Source organism: Papilio machaon, chromosome 14, assembly GCF_912999745.1.
Source record: "Papilio machaon chromosome 14, ilPapMach1.1, whole genome shotgun sequence".
Taxonomy (NCBI): Eukaryota; Metazoa; Arthropoda; class Insecta; order Lepidoptera; family Papilionidae; genus Papilio; species Papilio machaon.
The window spans coordinates 745,634-762,697 of record NC_059999.1 but is presented as its reverse complement, the minus strand read 5'-3'; the positions used below and the strand labels follow the sequence as shown (position 1 = coordinate 762,697).

The following is a 17,064-nucleotide window of genomic DNA, read 5'->3' as shown; positions in this document are numbered from 1 at the left end:
GGCCAAAAGTAAAGTTTAATACCGTTACAAGCTTCGACAATAAACAAAATCTCAAGTTACAAATGGTGTGTTATATGAATTTCATTAATGTATTAAAAAGTAATTTGTAAGACGATGAATAAAACAGATCAAAAGGACAATTAACTATTAATTAATTAATTTTTATTTTTTATCGATAACTTTTGTCGAGATATATTTATTACATAAATGAGTTATAAAAATTGTTTTCATTTCATACAAAAATATATTTACTTTGATCCGCCATATTTTTTAATTAAGCTAGCAGTTAACCGGTTAGTAATCCATCAGATCTGTCTTGGATTAGAAAGGCACTAAGTTGATTTATCACTCATATTTTTAAATTGATTTAATTGTATAATACTCTTTTTACGGATGATTAATAACTTTTTCTTTGACAATTTTTTTTACTTATATTCTATCTGGTGCTAAACGGATCCTCGGGAGAGCATTTTTTATAATATTGTCTCTATAGAAGTGCTTTTAGCTGTTTCAAGAATGGACCGATTCAACAAGGGACCAAAATCCTAATATCTTACGATTATTACTTTACTACCGATTTTACGATATTTTTAAGTCAGCAATTTTCTGAGGGTTGCCATATTTTTACCAAAAACTGCTAGTATATATAAATTGATTAACGGTCAGTGCTTACAGCCTAAAAAAATTTGAAAAAGAGGTTTTCTTTACCTATTTTCATTTGTTTACTTACGTTAGGAAATATTTTTTTTTACAAATAATAGTAAAGTTTTTTCATTTATATATTTACAACCAACGTTAAATAAACGTAGACATTTAAATAAGTCCATTTAATACGTAATATTTCGCCATGATACTTTATTCTATGATTAATATAAACATTTTTATTTTCATATTTTTTCTTTATATCTTTCAGAAATCAATCACTTTAGTTAAGATTTATTTAATAAAAAATGTTAGCACCACGTAGAGTAGCTATTAAAAAAAATAACAAAAATTATAACATGCTGTATAAATCAAAATTTTAATACTTGTTCACTTCACTTGATTACAAAAATATGTCATGTGTCATTGAAAATCCGATTATAACCATAATACATTTATGTCACAAATCGTTCACTTTATTATAGGATAAAACCTTATTGTATGGAATTTTCGAAACTTTAAGCTTGAGTTAAAGAACCCATTTCTTATGTCACTATTACCGGTAATATAATTAATAGTCTTCTTTCTATCTTAGAACATAACCTCTAAATCTAGAGAATATAATCTGTAAAACACGTTTTAAAGATATTATTTAAATATATATAGTTATTCTTATCTAATACTTACCATACAATTTGACTTTATTATCCTTCGTTTGGACCACAATAATAACATATCCTTCTAAATCGACAGATTTACACTTCACTGTAGTCATTTTATCAATAGCGTTTATTTGCGTTGTGGGCGCGTTAAACGAATTCATTTTTAACTATTTAACTACACTATAATCACGAATATTATTTAAAATTTGTTTTAAATAAAATAAATCACGAGACCGGTTTAATTATTAAAACATTTCGCTTCCTCCAGCACCATTTAGGACATGATCTTTTGATTTTTCTATATAATTTAAACATTTTGTCACATTCAAACATTGCGTATCCATAACGAGGGTAAGAGCACTGTCATGTCCTGATCCGATCGGAAATCATCATCGTTTCAAACCAACACAATAATATCTTATGATTTTCTTCTGTAGCGTAACGAAAACTATCAATGGGAGGCTGACATCACTATGGTCTGTCACATTTTCACTTCGCGAACGGTTTTCTTAGATTATTTCAACTCGGGGTATTTTTTAATCGGTGTTTATTTATTATAATTTATGTTTTGCTTTATTTTGAAATTGTCTGTGGTGATGGGGACGAGCTAGGAACGCTTATAAGTGTGTTTTTGAGTGTTGCGAGGCCCACGTCCGCGGCGGCCGTACGCCGCGAATGGATACAGCCATCCCACTTTGACGCGATCAATAATGCTCCCTACAGCATCCCTACAGACTCCGACGAGAAATGTTCTAACTTACACTTGCGATTAATTTTATAATAAAACTCAAAAAAATATATTACAGATCAGTAATATATTTATTTTAATAAAAAAATAAAATAAAAATACGTAATTCGACAAAATAGATGTTTCGAAGGTCCCACCGAGATTTGAACTCGGATCGCTGGATTCAAAGTCCAGAGTGCTAACCATTACACCATGGGACCGGCTTTCTTTGAATGCTAATTTTACAATAAAATTAAGTAACAAAAAGAAAGTAGAAAATAATTAAAATTTTATTAAAACTTTATCGTATAAAATATTTATAATGCAAATAAGGCAATCACTGTTGAACCATGAACGTTTTCTTAGATGAATACAGTCCAACATTCAAGAATATGTAAACTTTGAAAGTAATTACAAGAAGAATTTATTTCATTTACACTCTTAAGCCGTATATTGCCAAATTTTAAATAGGGCCAGGAAATTATATTTTTTAAGTGCACCTGATCTAATAAAAAAACGCTTATTATCTATTTAACCTATCCACTTTTACACCACTAGATGGCAATGCAAAAATTATCAATGTTTCGTGATTCGCTATTGCCATCTAGCGACAGAAATGAATTCTGCGATTCTTGTGCCAATGTTACTAGTCTTGAAAAAGTCCGTGAAAATCTCTCGAAAGCTTTTTACTAGTAAAGTTTAAAATGTGTAATTTTTACCAATCGCACCTAAACTAAAAAATTTTAAGTTTGAACATTTTTGATCTTTCTATGAAAAAGATAAAATTCCTGTAGGAAGTAACATTGGGTGACAGTTTGTCACTGACTTCGCTGTGGTATGGTTGTCATTTCGTCCGTCTATCGTATAACCTGATAGATGAATGAAGAATAATTAACATCACTGCAGCGAAGTCAACGCGTCTTTAACTACTTCGAAAACGACGTTCAACTAAACGTTAACGACCGATTAAATTGTTGCCGTTTCGCACTCAGCCACAACACCGCCATGATCGATGTTGGAAACAAAGATGGCGGAATAATACGGTGATCGTAACCGAACGCGTTCAGTAGTTATGTGCGGTGGTGGGCGGAGGCTGCAGCAGTGTCGCGGCGCCTGAGCGAGGGGGAGCGTGATGGCTGTGCGGCCGGGGTGATGCCGCCGCGGCCAGCGGCCGGCCGCGCGGCTATGGCGGCAGAAGAACAACGCCCGCCACTAGCTCTGTTTACCGCCGTCTACGACTACATAGCGCAGGGGGAGGATGAGCTGTCTCTGCGTCGCGGGGAGATCGTCGAGGTGCTGTCCAAGGACGCGACCATCTCGGGCGACGAGGGCTGGTGGACGGGCAAGATTGGCGACCGGGTGGGCATCTTCCCCGCGGTTTACGTGACGGAGGAGGACCCACTGGCGGTGTCGTCAGTGATCGGCGACGTGGATCCGCCGCGCGTCTCCTTCTCGGAGCTGAAGCTCGAGGAGGTGATCGGCGTGGGCGGCTTCGGCAAGGTGTACCGCGGCTACTGGAACCAGGAGGTCGTGGCAGTAAAGGCGGCACGCCAGGACGCCAACGAAGACATCGAAGTGATCAAAGAGAGTGTGCTGCAGGAAGCAAAACTATTTTGGATGTTGCAACATGAAAATATAGTGTCATTGAAAGGTGTTTGTTTGGAGGAGCCAAATTTGTGTTTGGTGATGGAATACGCGCGCGGTGGTCCACTGAACAGAGTATTGTCGGGTCGCAAGATCCGACCCGGCATCCTGGTGGACTGGGCGATACAGGTGGCCCGCGGTATGGCCTACCTGCATGTTGATGCACCCATCTCTCTCATACATCGAGACCTCAAGAGCTCCAACGGTGAGTATTTCATGAATTAATATACTTTCCATTTCATTATAATGTGTTATTTAGCATATCATTATGAGGGTGGGAAGTTTTCAGTTCAAACAGGATAAAATACAATGTTATGACTCTTTAAAATTTATTTCATCACTCTTAACACTATTAGACTAAGCACTATTAATTTGTAACCTAAACTCTAAGCTTCAATGAAAATTAAAAAAAGCTCACTTTTGTTTAGTGCAGTGAAAACAGATGGGAAAATGGATTTGGTAATCTGGTATTTAGTCAATAACTGAACAAGTATTATCCAGTTTCAAGCAAAAATTGGCAAAATAATAATGGGTTAGGTACAATAAATAAATACTACTATGATAAACCTAATGTACATAATAGAAAAGTACTACCAATGGCCTCTATAATCAATATTGTATTGTTTATAAGGTCAGCTATAATGAAAATTTCAGGATTTAATTATGAAGTCATCCTAAACTATATATTTTATTAAGCTGTTTCTGATGATGGAAGTTCTATAATGATTTTCTAATTGCTTTATATAGATGACTCCTATGTATAAGGGCCAAAGTAACAAATTGATAATTTTTACTTTTTTCATGTTAAAAGCTATCTCTTAGTCTAGTTAACAACATTTACTAAAAAAATATACACATTTACAGGTGTAAATGTTTTTTTTTTTGCTGAAGTAATGCCTATCCGGTCTATTCTCTTATATGGTTGAAACTTTGAAATCCTCTCCTGAAAAGTTGTCAATTTTCACATTGGCCCTTATTCATAGGAGTCACAAATATGTTGAATAGGAATTTACATTAAAAAAGTATATTCCTCAGTTTATATCCTTCTAATATATAAGATAATATAAACATGTTCTTCAGATTATTAACGGGAAATGCTTTGTTACATTCCGTTATAATAACTAAAGTACTGATAAAGGTTTTCAATATTTTATTGTAGTGCATGGTGATTGAAATGCAATAGTTTTACCATGTTAGTTGATAGCCTAACAATTTAACTCTATCAAAACCACTTCATTTACATACTAGCTTTTGTTCAGTATTTACAAAAAGAATGACTATGATTTATAATATCTCTGCCAAATTTCAAAGATAATGTAAAACCATTGTGGAGTTAATGAGTAAATATTTAAACACACAATAAACTTATCCCACAATAATCATACATAATTCCGGGTCAGGTATTTCAGTATTCTAATTACAGTAGTAATACAAGTAATTCTACATATTTACCAAATTTTATCTACATCCATGAAGACCTTTTGGAGATACCTTCAACACAAATGTCCATCCAAACATTTGCGTTTGTAATATTAGTAGGGTTGAAATTTTATTGCTGAGTTTTATGTATATAACTGTGAGTTTTTATTGCCAAAAGACTTTTATAAAAACACTAGCTTTAACCCGCGACTCCGTCCGCGCGAAATAAAAAATAGAAAACGGGGTAAAAATTATCCTATGTCCATTTCCTGGTTCTAAGCTACCTGCCCACCAATTTTCAGTCAAATCGATTCAACCATTCTTGAGTTATAGTGTAACTAACACGACTTTCTTTTATATATATATAGATAGATATGTCTTTCTCTGCTTTTTTAAAGAATTTATAACATCATTGTAGTTTAATTAACTCATTCCAAAAAATTATAAAGAATGTCTATGACCAATCTTTTGAAACTTTGGGAAACACAATAAAGCATTTATTGTCTTAAAAATAAAAAAATAATAACATTCCATGCAACTATATTTTTTTGTTAGAAGTGAACTTGCCAGTCTGTCTGTTGATCACCCATGTTAACACCAATAAACTCGTTCCATATTAATTTCAATATACAAACTCAAAATTCAAACGTTTCCATATCTGCATTCTGTAGAAGGGTGATTATGCAACAGCAATTCATATTGTTCTGCCCACACCAAATGAACCTTTTAAAATACTCTGCGCCCACACACATCACTTTGAGACCACATTAAAATGTTACTAATGATTATATTGTGATTATCTATATCTCATTAAAGCCGTACTTAAAAATCTAATATATAAAATTCTCGTGTCACGGGGTTCGAACTTGAACTCCTCCGAAACGGCTTGACCGATTCTCATGAAATTTTGTGAGCATATTCAGTAGGTCTGAGAATCGGCCAACATCTATTTTTCATAAAACCCCCCCCATTTAGTTTTTTTTTTTTAAAAAAAACGATACAAACGGGCGACAGCTAGTTGTCATATAATAAATTTATGCCTCATTTACATTATGCCAGTACAGTAGGATCAGCTCAAAATCAGCATTAGCATACAACTAGTGTAATCTAAACATTAACTGGTGCCAGTGAATACAGTCCATGTCAGGCCAGCTCTAGTGTTCTAGTGTACTGGCATAATGTAAACAAGGCTTGAAAACTTTTTGGTTAGCATTCCAAAAAATAGTCAACATATCATATCTTAATTTAAAAAAAAAGCAGTAGGTCAATTACTTATCTATATGATGCTAAGCAAAATATAAGTATAGTTATGTATAAAATAAATAGGTAAGTACATAAATCTTATAGTTACAGGATATTTAATTCCTACTACCATATGTTGCAGTTCATTATTTTGCTACTTTCACATATTTTATATATTTACGTAGCAAGATCAAAGAACTTTAACCACATGAGTGTAAATAAGCGTTGAATTTTCCTTACAAAATCTGTACAACGACCCCTCTCAACCGTTGTGAGAGGGTGCCAACCCTTTTATATTTATCCAATCAGCTGAAAGCTTCCGTCATCCCGGAGAGATTACAGCGTCTCCGGCATGTATGGGAAAATCATTACTTGTTATAATATTATGGTGATGGCCATTTGATAAAATATCATAAGATTTTGATCTAGGGTTTATTTTGGTTTTGTAATTTTTACGGTAGAGAGGTACCTACTTTTAGAGAATTATTAGTCAAGATCATCTCGAGCGTATTGCGCGCTAAAGTTCCCAAAACCAAGTGACAGATAGCTGTAGTGAGGCGACGTAAGCGTTGATATTTGACATGTCTAGTGCTGCGCCGATACACCGGCACAGTGTTGATTTTTGTCTCTAACAGTTCGGCCATCCTGCATTTCCTTCGTCCTCGAAGGAGTATTGATCCTTGCTGCATCGTTTTACACGCTGTCCCAAGCGCCATGAAGAGCCAGAACACCTCCAAGAAAAAGGACCTAAAAGCAAATCAGCCCCGTAGGCAGAAAATATAGCCCCGTAGGCAAACATATAGCCCCGTAGGCAAACATACAGCCCCGTAGGCAAAACATATAGCCCCGTAGGCAAACATATAGCCCCGTAGGCACAACTTAGCCCCGTAGGCAAAACATATAGCCCCGTAGGCAAAACATATAGCCCCGTAGGCAAAACATATAGCCCCGTAGGCACAACTTAGCCCCGTAGGCAAAACACAGCCCGGAGGCAAACATATAGCCCCGTAGGCACAACTTAGCCCCGTAGGCAAAACATATAGCACATTTTGTATCAACCATGTATCTGAAATAAAACTAATAATAATTGTTATTAAACATACGCCCGGAGGCTAAACATACGCCCCATAGGCAATCTTTGATTTTCTTTTATCAATCATGTGTCTGAAATAAAAGTTTTATTAATCATACGCCCCATAGGCAATACATACGCCCGGAGGCAACATATACGCCCTGAGGCTAAACATACGCCCCATAGGCAATCTTTGATTTTCTTTTATCAATCATGTGTCTGAAATAAAAGTTTTATTAATCATACGCCCCATAGGCAATACATACGCCCGGAGGCAACATATACGCCCTGAGGCTAAACATACGCCCCATAGGCAATCTTTGATTTTCTTTTATCAATCATGTGTCTGAAATAAAAGTTTTATTAATCATACGCCCCATAGGCAAAACATACGCCCGGAGGCAACATATACGCCCTGAGGCTAAACATACGCCCCATAGGCAATCTTTGATTTTCTTTTATCAATCATGTGTCTGAAATAAAAGTTTTATTAATCATACGCCCCATAGGCAAAACATACGCCCGAAGGCAACATATACGCCCTGAGGCTAAACATACGCCCCATAGGCAATCTTTGATTTTCTTTTATCAATCATGTGTCTGAAATAAAAGTTATCATTATTATTATTTTTACTACCATGTCAAATACCTGGCATTCCGCGCACCCTGTACTCCATGACATCTATACCCATCAAGACTCTCCACAGGTTCGCCGCCTCGGCCTGCTCGCGACCGGCACTTCACAAGCGTACTGCTCGCGACGGGTGCTCCACAAGCGCCGTTGCTCGCGACAGGCGCTCCACAAGCGCCACTGCTAACGACAGGCACTTTACAAGCGCACTGCTCACCACACGCGTTTCACTGGTGCGCTGATTGTAAACAGGCACCGCTCAGGCGCGCTGATTGTAGACAGGCACCGCTCAGGCGCGCTGATTGTAGACAGGCACCGCTCAGGCGCGCTGATTGTAAACAGGCACCGCTCAGGCGCGCTGATTGTAGACAGGCACCGCTCAGGCGCGCTGATTGTAGACAGGCACCGCTCAGGCGCGCTGATTGTAGACAGGCACCGCTCAGGCGCGCTGATTGTAGACAGGCACCGCTCAGGCGCGCTGATTGTAGACAGGCACAGCTCAGGCGCGCTGATTGTAAACAGGCACCGCTCAGGCGCGCTGATTGTAGACAGGCACCGCTCAGGCGCGCTGATTGTAGACAGGCACCGCTCAGGCGCGCTGATTGTAGACAGGCACCGCTCAGGCGCGCTGATTGTAGACAGGCACCGCTCAGGCGCGCTGCTCTCGACACGCGCTTCAATGGCGCGCTGCTCGCGACACGCGCTTCAATGGCGCGCTGCTCGCGACACGCGCTTCAAATGCGCGCTGCTCTCGACACGCGCTTCAATGGCGCGCTGCTCGCGACACGCGCTTCAATGGCGCGCTGCTCTCGAGACGCGCTTCAATCGCGCGCTGCTCTCCACACGCGCTTCAATCGCGCGCTGCTCGCGACACGCGCTTCAATCGCGCGCTGCTCTCCACACGCGCTTCAATCGCGCGCTGCTCTCCACACGCGCTTCAATCGCGCGCTGCTCGCGACACGCGCTTCAATGGCGCGCTGCTCTCGACACGCGCTTCAATCGCGCGCTACTCTCCACACGCGCTTCAATCGCGCGCTGCTTGCGACACGCGCTTCGATCGCGCGCTGCTCGCGACACGCGCAGGTTCGGACCCTTAGGCGGTAACTCGATCTACACGATTTCTCTTGTCATCTCAAACACCAAATATCTTTATGGATCTATAACATTCATCACATGACCATGTAGGGCAAGTATGTCATGACATACCAAACAATAAAATCAAGTTTTAATTCAGAAGTATCCTGGTGACACACAAATTAAAATAAACTGAACTTAGAAAGGACATCAATGACTTAAGACATAATGATATCCATCTGACTCAGGTAATGGCTTTAATTTTATCACAACTCTGCTTTACCAGACCCTCACTAATAAACTGATCTATATTCTCAATTTCAGTTGTTAGGAAAATTCTTTAAATTAATTGAAAAACCTGATCTTGTCTTATTAAACATCAACACTAAAAATATAATAAATGTTGGTTTGATCTTACCGCAGTACAAATTGAATAAGTATCCATGCCAGGACATCCGGCAGCTTATACCAATAATGGCTTGAACAATCATGCTATCTGTCATATTACATGACATGTGACATGCCAATCCCAAGTTTGTCATAATAAAATTTTACTGAATCCTCACCCTTTGGTTTAACTCAATTGGCATGTTCCCTAGTCTGAACTACTACTAAGAACAGCTTAACAAATGGAAACACTTGAATTAAATTTGTCATCAACTGACATAATGAATACATGGGGTCCTCCATTCATATTTTGGCAAAATTATCTTTGCCATGCAATTGCATTGTAACATCTTTTCATGCATATTTGTCACAACTTCAAAATTATATTCCACATAATACACCACTGACTTGTATTTTAGTTTTTGTACCAACTCCTTTAATACCTCAATTTGACTGTCTTTTCTCTTTATTCCTCTATGTGTGTCTTAAAATACAGAAAAGTATTTTTAATTATCCTGTTAAATTATAACATAAATTGTAGTCTTTGAAAGTACTGTCTTAAAGCCAACAGTATATTTAAATATTCTACACAAAAATGTTATCTTTTAACCAAATTATAATCTTAAAATTAAATGTATGATTCATATTATTTTACACACCACTTTTGTGTCTCAACATAAATCATACCTTGTTTTAAAATGAAAGGCACTTTTAATATTTTACACAAACTTTTGTGTCTTGACAAACCATAAAACCAAACCTTTAAATCAAACATTAAAATAGAAATAAACACAACAAATGTTGATTTTGTGTTTTCAAGCCAATGGTCTTTTCATGGTCTGTTAATAAAACAATTTTCGTAATATGACTTTATGATTGTACGATTACGGACTTTAGGAAAATGTTTTCAAGTCTTTTAGAAATCACCAAATTAAGAAATCAGTAAATAATTTTGTACAGATAATTAGAAACATGGAACAATCTCACCAAATATGAAGATTTTCACGCTGGTGTGCGTTTTAAGTTTACCATTTACTCGAAGTTCTCAATATCCTTACAAATTTTAAAAATCTTACTCTCCGGTAAACAATACGATTCTTTTATGCAACAAAATCACTTTGTGAGTTTGGGTAATATCTCACTTCTGAACTTTTAGAGAATTATTAGTCAAGATCATCTCGAGCGTATTGCGCGCTAAAGTTCCCAAAACCAAGTGACAGATAGCTGTAGTGAGGCGACGTAAGCGTTGATATTTGACATGTCTAGTGCTGCGCCGATACACCGGCACAGTGTTAATTTTTGTCTCTAACACTACTAATATCCCTAGTGATTATAAACTCACTATACCTTACCCTAAAAAACGTAGACAGTGTTTTAAATACATTTTAGCTTAAACATACATCAACCATTTTATACTGTGACTCCAGCACTCGTGGCGGATTTTTCACAAATCATAGTTATTGAAATACTAGCTGTATAATTAAATAAAACGTAATAAGTAGCTTATGTGTTCTACCAGACTAATTCTACATCTGTGCCAAATTTTATCAAGATCCATTGAGATGTTCTGGAGATACCTTCTAACAAACATCCATCCATGTAAACATTCACATTTATAATATTAGTTAGGTTATTAAGTGCAGGTTTTCGAAATGCGATCTTTAACAAAAAATAATGAATTACCGAAATCATTGGAGTGGTACATATTTATGGTGAAACATATAACCACGTTGACGTCGATAATATCGTTCAGCGCCGGTCATCTATATATATAAAAGAAAGTCGTGTTAGTTACACTATTTATAACTCAAGAACGGCTGAATCGATTTGACTGAAAATTGGTGGGCAGGTAGCTTAGAACCAGGAAACGGACATAGGATAATTTTTACCCCGTTTTCTATTTTTTATTCCGCGCGGACGGAGTCGCGGGTAAAAGCTAGTAGTGTTATAACACTTGTTTAACTACAGTGTCTAACTGTATTTTTTGGAGTAATATTGTTAGAGTTCACAATCAGTCAGTGACATGTTTTGATCTATAGATTATTGCAACAAACATAAAGAATAACTTAATATCTACGTTGTTACTTCAAGTTATTACTTTTTTGTCTGTATGCATTTTAGCTCACAGTTGTTGCGTCGGCGATGGCATTGTGTACGCAACATCTTTTGTTCAATTAACGTTAATTCGCTGGACCCTTTTTTGGTTGGGACTGGATTATTCATGGTGGTTTTTGCAAGTTGCACCGGTGTAGAAATTACACTCTATGGGTTAGGATATTTTTTTCAGCAACCAAATATAAAAATACTAGCTGTCGCCCGCGACTCCGTCCGCGCGCAGTTAAAAAATGGGGGGGGGGGTTATGAAAAATAGATGTTGGCCGATTCTCAGACCTACTGAATAAGCTCACAAAATTTCATGAGAATCGGTCAAGCCGTTTCGGAGGAGTATGGCAACGAAAACTGTGACACGAGAATTTTATATATTAGACTATCTCTCAGTCAATGGATTTTAACTATGATATAAATGTGATAATATCAGTGTTATATGACTGAACTTTGGTATAATTAACTTGATCATACATTGTTTGATTTTAATTTAAAGACTAGCTGTCGCGTAATTAAAAAAAAAACTTAATAAGTAGCCTATGTGTTCTTCCAGACTATGTTCTACATCTGAGCCAAATTTTAACAAGATTCGTTAAGCCGTTCCGGAAATATCCTCAAACAATCACACGTTCATCCATCCATCCATCTAAACTTTCGCACTTATAATATTAGTAATATGTTTTTTTTTTTTTTATTTTTACTTATAGTGTTTTTCGTATCCTTGAGCCAATGCACTTCCGTCTCAATTATAAAGCTATTAGTCGATATCCCCAACTATTAATCTTGGAAGGGTTTGGGGCGTTGCGGACGTTAACTCGTCTTCGAACCCGCTATCATTTATAATTCGTAATTTCAATTTTAATGTAAATCGACGTTTAACTGTACTAAAATGCCCAAGTTTTAATTTAACTTTTACCGCAATCTAACTAATTAAAGTTGTTACTAACAGCGATAAAATAAATAAAATTTTATATGTTTAGTTTTTACATTTAGTTACTATTTAGTTTTACATTAAGTCATGCTTGTTTATAATCATAATAATAGTTAATTAGACACTAAGAAACCCCGCGGACTTCACTCATGGTTGAAGGCAATGGAAATTAAGGTTCGATTGTAATAAACATAAAATAAAGCTGACAAACAAGAAGGCGGAAAGAGACATTGTTATTAAAACCAACATTTGCCCGGTGACCAGGTGGGTCGGGCAAACATCTGGTTGTTGCCACGCGAATGGCGAGCGAGGGGGGGCACGGGGTCGTTGCACCCCCGCCTGATGGCTGATCGAGATAGATATCAGGCACAAATGTTATAAGGGGTAACGCAGCGGCCTCGACAAACTTTCAAACAACTTTCCTTTGCTTTTGGTGTCAATGGTTTCAGCCTTGCGAGGGTTTTAAAAACTAGCTTTTTCTCGCTAGTTCATTTTAATCATTGAACACTCTATGTTATAATAATATATACAGTATAAGAAATAAATTAGTTTCCCACTTAGAATCGTATAACGTTAACGTCAGTATTTTTGAACCAATACGACTTAGGGTCATCTGCAGTTCCTCTGGCGCTTAAGTCGCTTGTTTGCCCCCTTCTCTTAAAAAACGTCTAGCAAATTGTCGGAGCTATAGTTAAACCCCTATGTATTATGTTGATACGACATGTTTTTGACCATATTAATTGTAATTTAAGTTTCATAATACCGAATTAAGGAGGAATAAACGTCCTTGAAGTTTGTACAGACATCGTAAAAAGTTATAACAAATGTGTTATGACCTTGGGTTTCTGAGATCAAAATATCCGTTTAAAACATACCGTTGTCTCTGTTTCTTTCAAAGATAATGACAGGGATGACGATATGTTTTATATAGAGATTTTAGTGTCGGAAACCCACGGTCAGACGAATCAAACGGTGCCTATGAACCTGAATCTATCTGACTCATACATTATCATTCAAATGTCGTAAGTATGTTTGACCGTGATGTAAATTTCTATGCCAAATAAATATATGTATGTCCTTGTCCTGCCCAAATGGTGACTTTCTCTAATACATAGAAAAGACGCATTTGAAACGGACTAACATCATAATAAATATAGAAACCGTTTGGTGATAACGGTTTCACTTGTAGGATCGAAATGTTTCATTGTACATACGGATACAAAAGTGTTTCGTAGACGAAAGTTATGTTTTTAATATATCGCTTTTGATAATAATTTACTATCTAATATTTTTCTATTTCGTACACTTTGTCACTCGTGTTTATGAATATACGTTATAATGGTCTGATATTGTTGTTATTGGCGTCTACCACTGTGTAAGTCTAATACTGTAATGCGATAAAAAATAAAAATTATAATTGTTGAAAATCGTGCAATATAAAAGTCTCAGGTCCTGATTTATAGCTCGATCCTTTTCCCCTCTTACCCGACTGACCCAAATAAACTTACCACAGAGCATAAAATTAGCCATAAAGCCGACTCTTTGGCGTGATTTCCGAGCCGTTAAGCGCAGTTAATTATTTAAAAGATCAGTTCGCCTTTAATGTCAATTATAGTAGTACCTAGCGGGTTTTTATCGCACGAAATCCTAGCACGAACCGGGTCGAATACATAAGTAATATAAAAATTTAAACTAACATATTATTCCATTATTTCGGATTTCCGCATTACTTGTATTCATAATGATTATTTATCAGAGATATATAATGAGATAATGTTATCAAATTTCAAATAATATGCGTTATTCTCTGACAAATTGATTGATGGTATTCCGTTATTTCTGTCTACCCTTCCGTGGTACGGTATTGAATGTTTATTAGCTGCGGTACATTAACAAAGCATGTGTAGCGGACAAGAGTAGCGGGCAGACGTCGCGTGGGTACGTTTATTTTCTGATGTAATCTTGCGATGTAACATTGCAATAATATAATCAGACGATGAAACCGTTCTACGTCACTTGATGTCCTTAGAACTGACCGTGGGTTTCCGCTATACCTGAACAAAATATACATATTTTTTACTTTTCATGAGAATTTGTGAATTATTTAATCTGAAACAATAGTCCGTGAAATACTCATGTGAAAACACGTGCCAAAAGATAACCATTTCCTACGTCGTAAAACGGAGCTAGTTGGTAAACAACCGTGTTTTTGTCCGTCGCAACATGACCGATTTTCAGTGTCCTTTAAAAAGGACGAGCTCGGTGAATCTTATTAATTATACACCGTAATAAAAAGCAAAGTAAATTATACAAGTGATACTTCTATATGTAAACAAAGAGTTTGCCGTGCACTACGACACGTACACGGCTAAGGTGTCGAGTTACGGCTTACCTAGTGCATGATATCGACACCTACTCGTAAACGGACAAAGGTCGTTACCACGACAGCTGTATACCTCTTGATTTGTTTTATGTGCATACTAGCTGCTGCCCGCGAATCTATTCGCGCGGATTTAAAAATAATCAATTTCATTTTGACCTCTTTTAGCCTAAAGTAAACGACAACCTATTTTAACAAGTGAGGTATCGATTCCTATTCTTTCCGAGTATCATGAGGAGGTACAGTAGACTCACCGTCGGTTTCCGAGCCCCAAATTTCTATATAAAAGATATTGTCGTCCCTGTAACATTTTCTCGGATATTTTGGTCTCAAAAACTCACAATCAGTCGATATTTATTGTTTTTTTTTAATTAATGATTAGTTTATTTGTAGATATTTATAATAGTTATAGTAAAAACAACATAATTTCTAATAGGTTTTTTTTAATCTGTCGTGTTTTGTTTTGTAGTTAACAGTTATTACCAGCGTGTGGAAGTATTGACGATGTTATTATTTAACTTAGGTAGGATTGGGGTCAAGTAATAAAGTAAGTCATAGTAAGCAAAAAAATGACTTGAAAAAGTACAGTCGTTGATACTAAAATATAATTTATATATTATAGTTATTGTAAGAAATTGTTTATTAAATTTAACAGCAAGATATTTTTTGTTGTTGTTTAGGTTTATGAAAGAGTACTTAAAATAATATTTTTATTACATAGAATCTGTGGTAGTGGCCTCTTTTGTATGATGTCGCGAGTTATATTTCCACTGGCGCGGTCAGATTCACGAGTGGATGGCCGCTCAGTGGAAATAGACTTTATGCATTTACAATAATCGCGGTGTATTGTGTTTTGTGACGCAGCGTTTCTAGGAAAAATGTTATGTTACTAAGAATAGAGTATTATTCCCACGGCCCGTATAGCACTCACAAATGTGGTCACTAATATTTTCAATTATGCATTGATTTATTATTTAATACCTACAATAGTTGTTTGTCTGTCTTTATATCAGCGGTCTAGTCTTTGTGCGCTGTGACGTCATAAAACGTCGAGCCATATTTATATGGATAAAGGAAGCGAACGAAGCAGCTTTTATTAATTTTATTTATCTGTCTCTAAACATTTATAACCAGTTCAGTTCTAACTATGGTTGATTCAAGTATTCTTGAAATGATGGGAAAAGATGGGAAGGAAAGATTTGATGGAGGAGGAGATGCATAGGAAGGTTAAATATTGTCAATTCAATGTCAATCATACTTATATTATAAATACAAATTTTAGATTGATGGAAGAATGGATGGATGTTTGTTTGAAGGTATCTCTTGAACGGCTCAACGAATCTCGATGAAATTTGGCGTAAATGTAGAACATAGCCTGGAAGAACACATACATACTTATACACATACTTATTATGTTTTTTTAATTTTACTCGGACGGAGTCGCGGGCGATAGCTAGTATAATATATACATTAAAGTTTGATTGTAATGGGTAAAACCCGTGCAGCTATCGTATGTGCCATATTATTGTACGTAACCAATCGCTATGACTGACCGATGTATCAAAATATGGCTTTTACGGAAACTATATTATCTTTGCATATCGACTACCGGACTTGAATGGTTTCAATACTAACCAAGAACCGATTTTTTTCAGTTAATAGACTCTTAATCTTATATATATAAAAGAAAGTCGTGTTAGTTACACTATTTATCACTCAAGATCGGTCGAACTGATTTAGCTGAAAATTGACGGGGAGGTAGCTTAGAACTAGGAAACGGACATAGGATAATTTTTACCCCGTTTTCTATTTTTTTCCGCGCGGACGGAGTCGCGGGTAAAAGCTAGTACTGAATAAATAACATTTTCATGTTTAAGGGATACTATGTTTTACTAATATATACAACTAATTATTACTTTCCATAATGTGATCTTTAGATGTGTTAAAATTAATCCAAATTGATTAAAATCTTACTCTTATTATTAATGCGAGTGTTCAGATGTATGGATGGATGTTTGTTTGAAGGTATCTCAGGATCTTGACGAAATTTCCTACAGATGTAGAACATAGTCTGGAAGAATACATAGGCTACTAATCAAGTTTTTATTTTATTCCGCGCGGACGGAGTTTAGACAGTTAGTGTTAAA

General features: G+C 36.4%; 1 protein-coding gene and 1 non-coding gene across 2 annotated transcripts in view; one reads left to right on the top strand and one right to left on the bottom strand.

Annotated features, from left to right (window-relative positions):
• Positions 1-2,180: 2,180 nt before the first annotated feature.
• Positions 2,181-2,252, bottom strand: Trnaq-uug. Its single transcript has one exon. It is a non-coding gene; the product is annotated as a tRNA-Gln (tRNA).
• A 604-nt stretch (positions 2,253-2,856) lies between these two features.
• Positions 2,857-17,064, top strand: part of LOC106710082 (mitogen-activated protein kinase kinase kinase 11) — a 44,986-nt gene continuing 30,778 nt past the window's right edge. Inside the window, exon 1 of the mRNA XM_045681103.1 lies at positions 2,857-3,880. Within this exon, the coding sequence (XP_045537059.1) occupies positions 3,184-3,880 (697 nt within the window). The 5' untranslated portion in view covers positions 2,857-3,183. The remainder of the gene's footprint in view (positions 3,881-17,064) is intronic.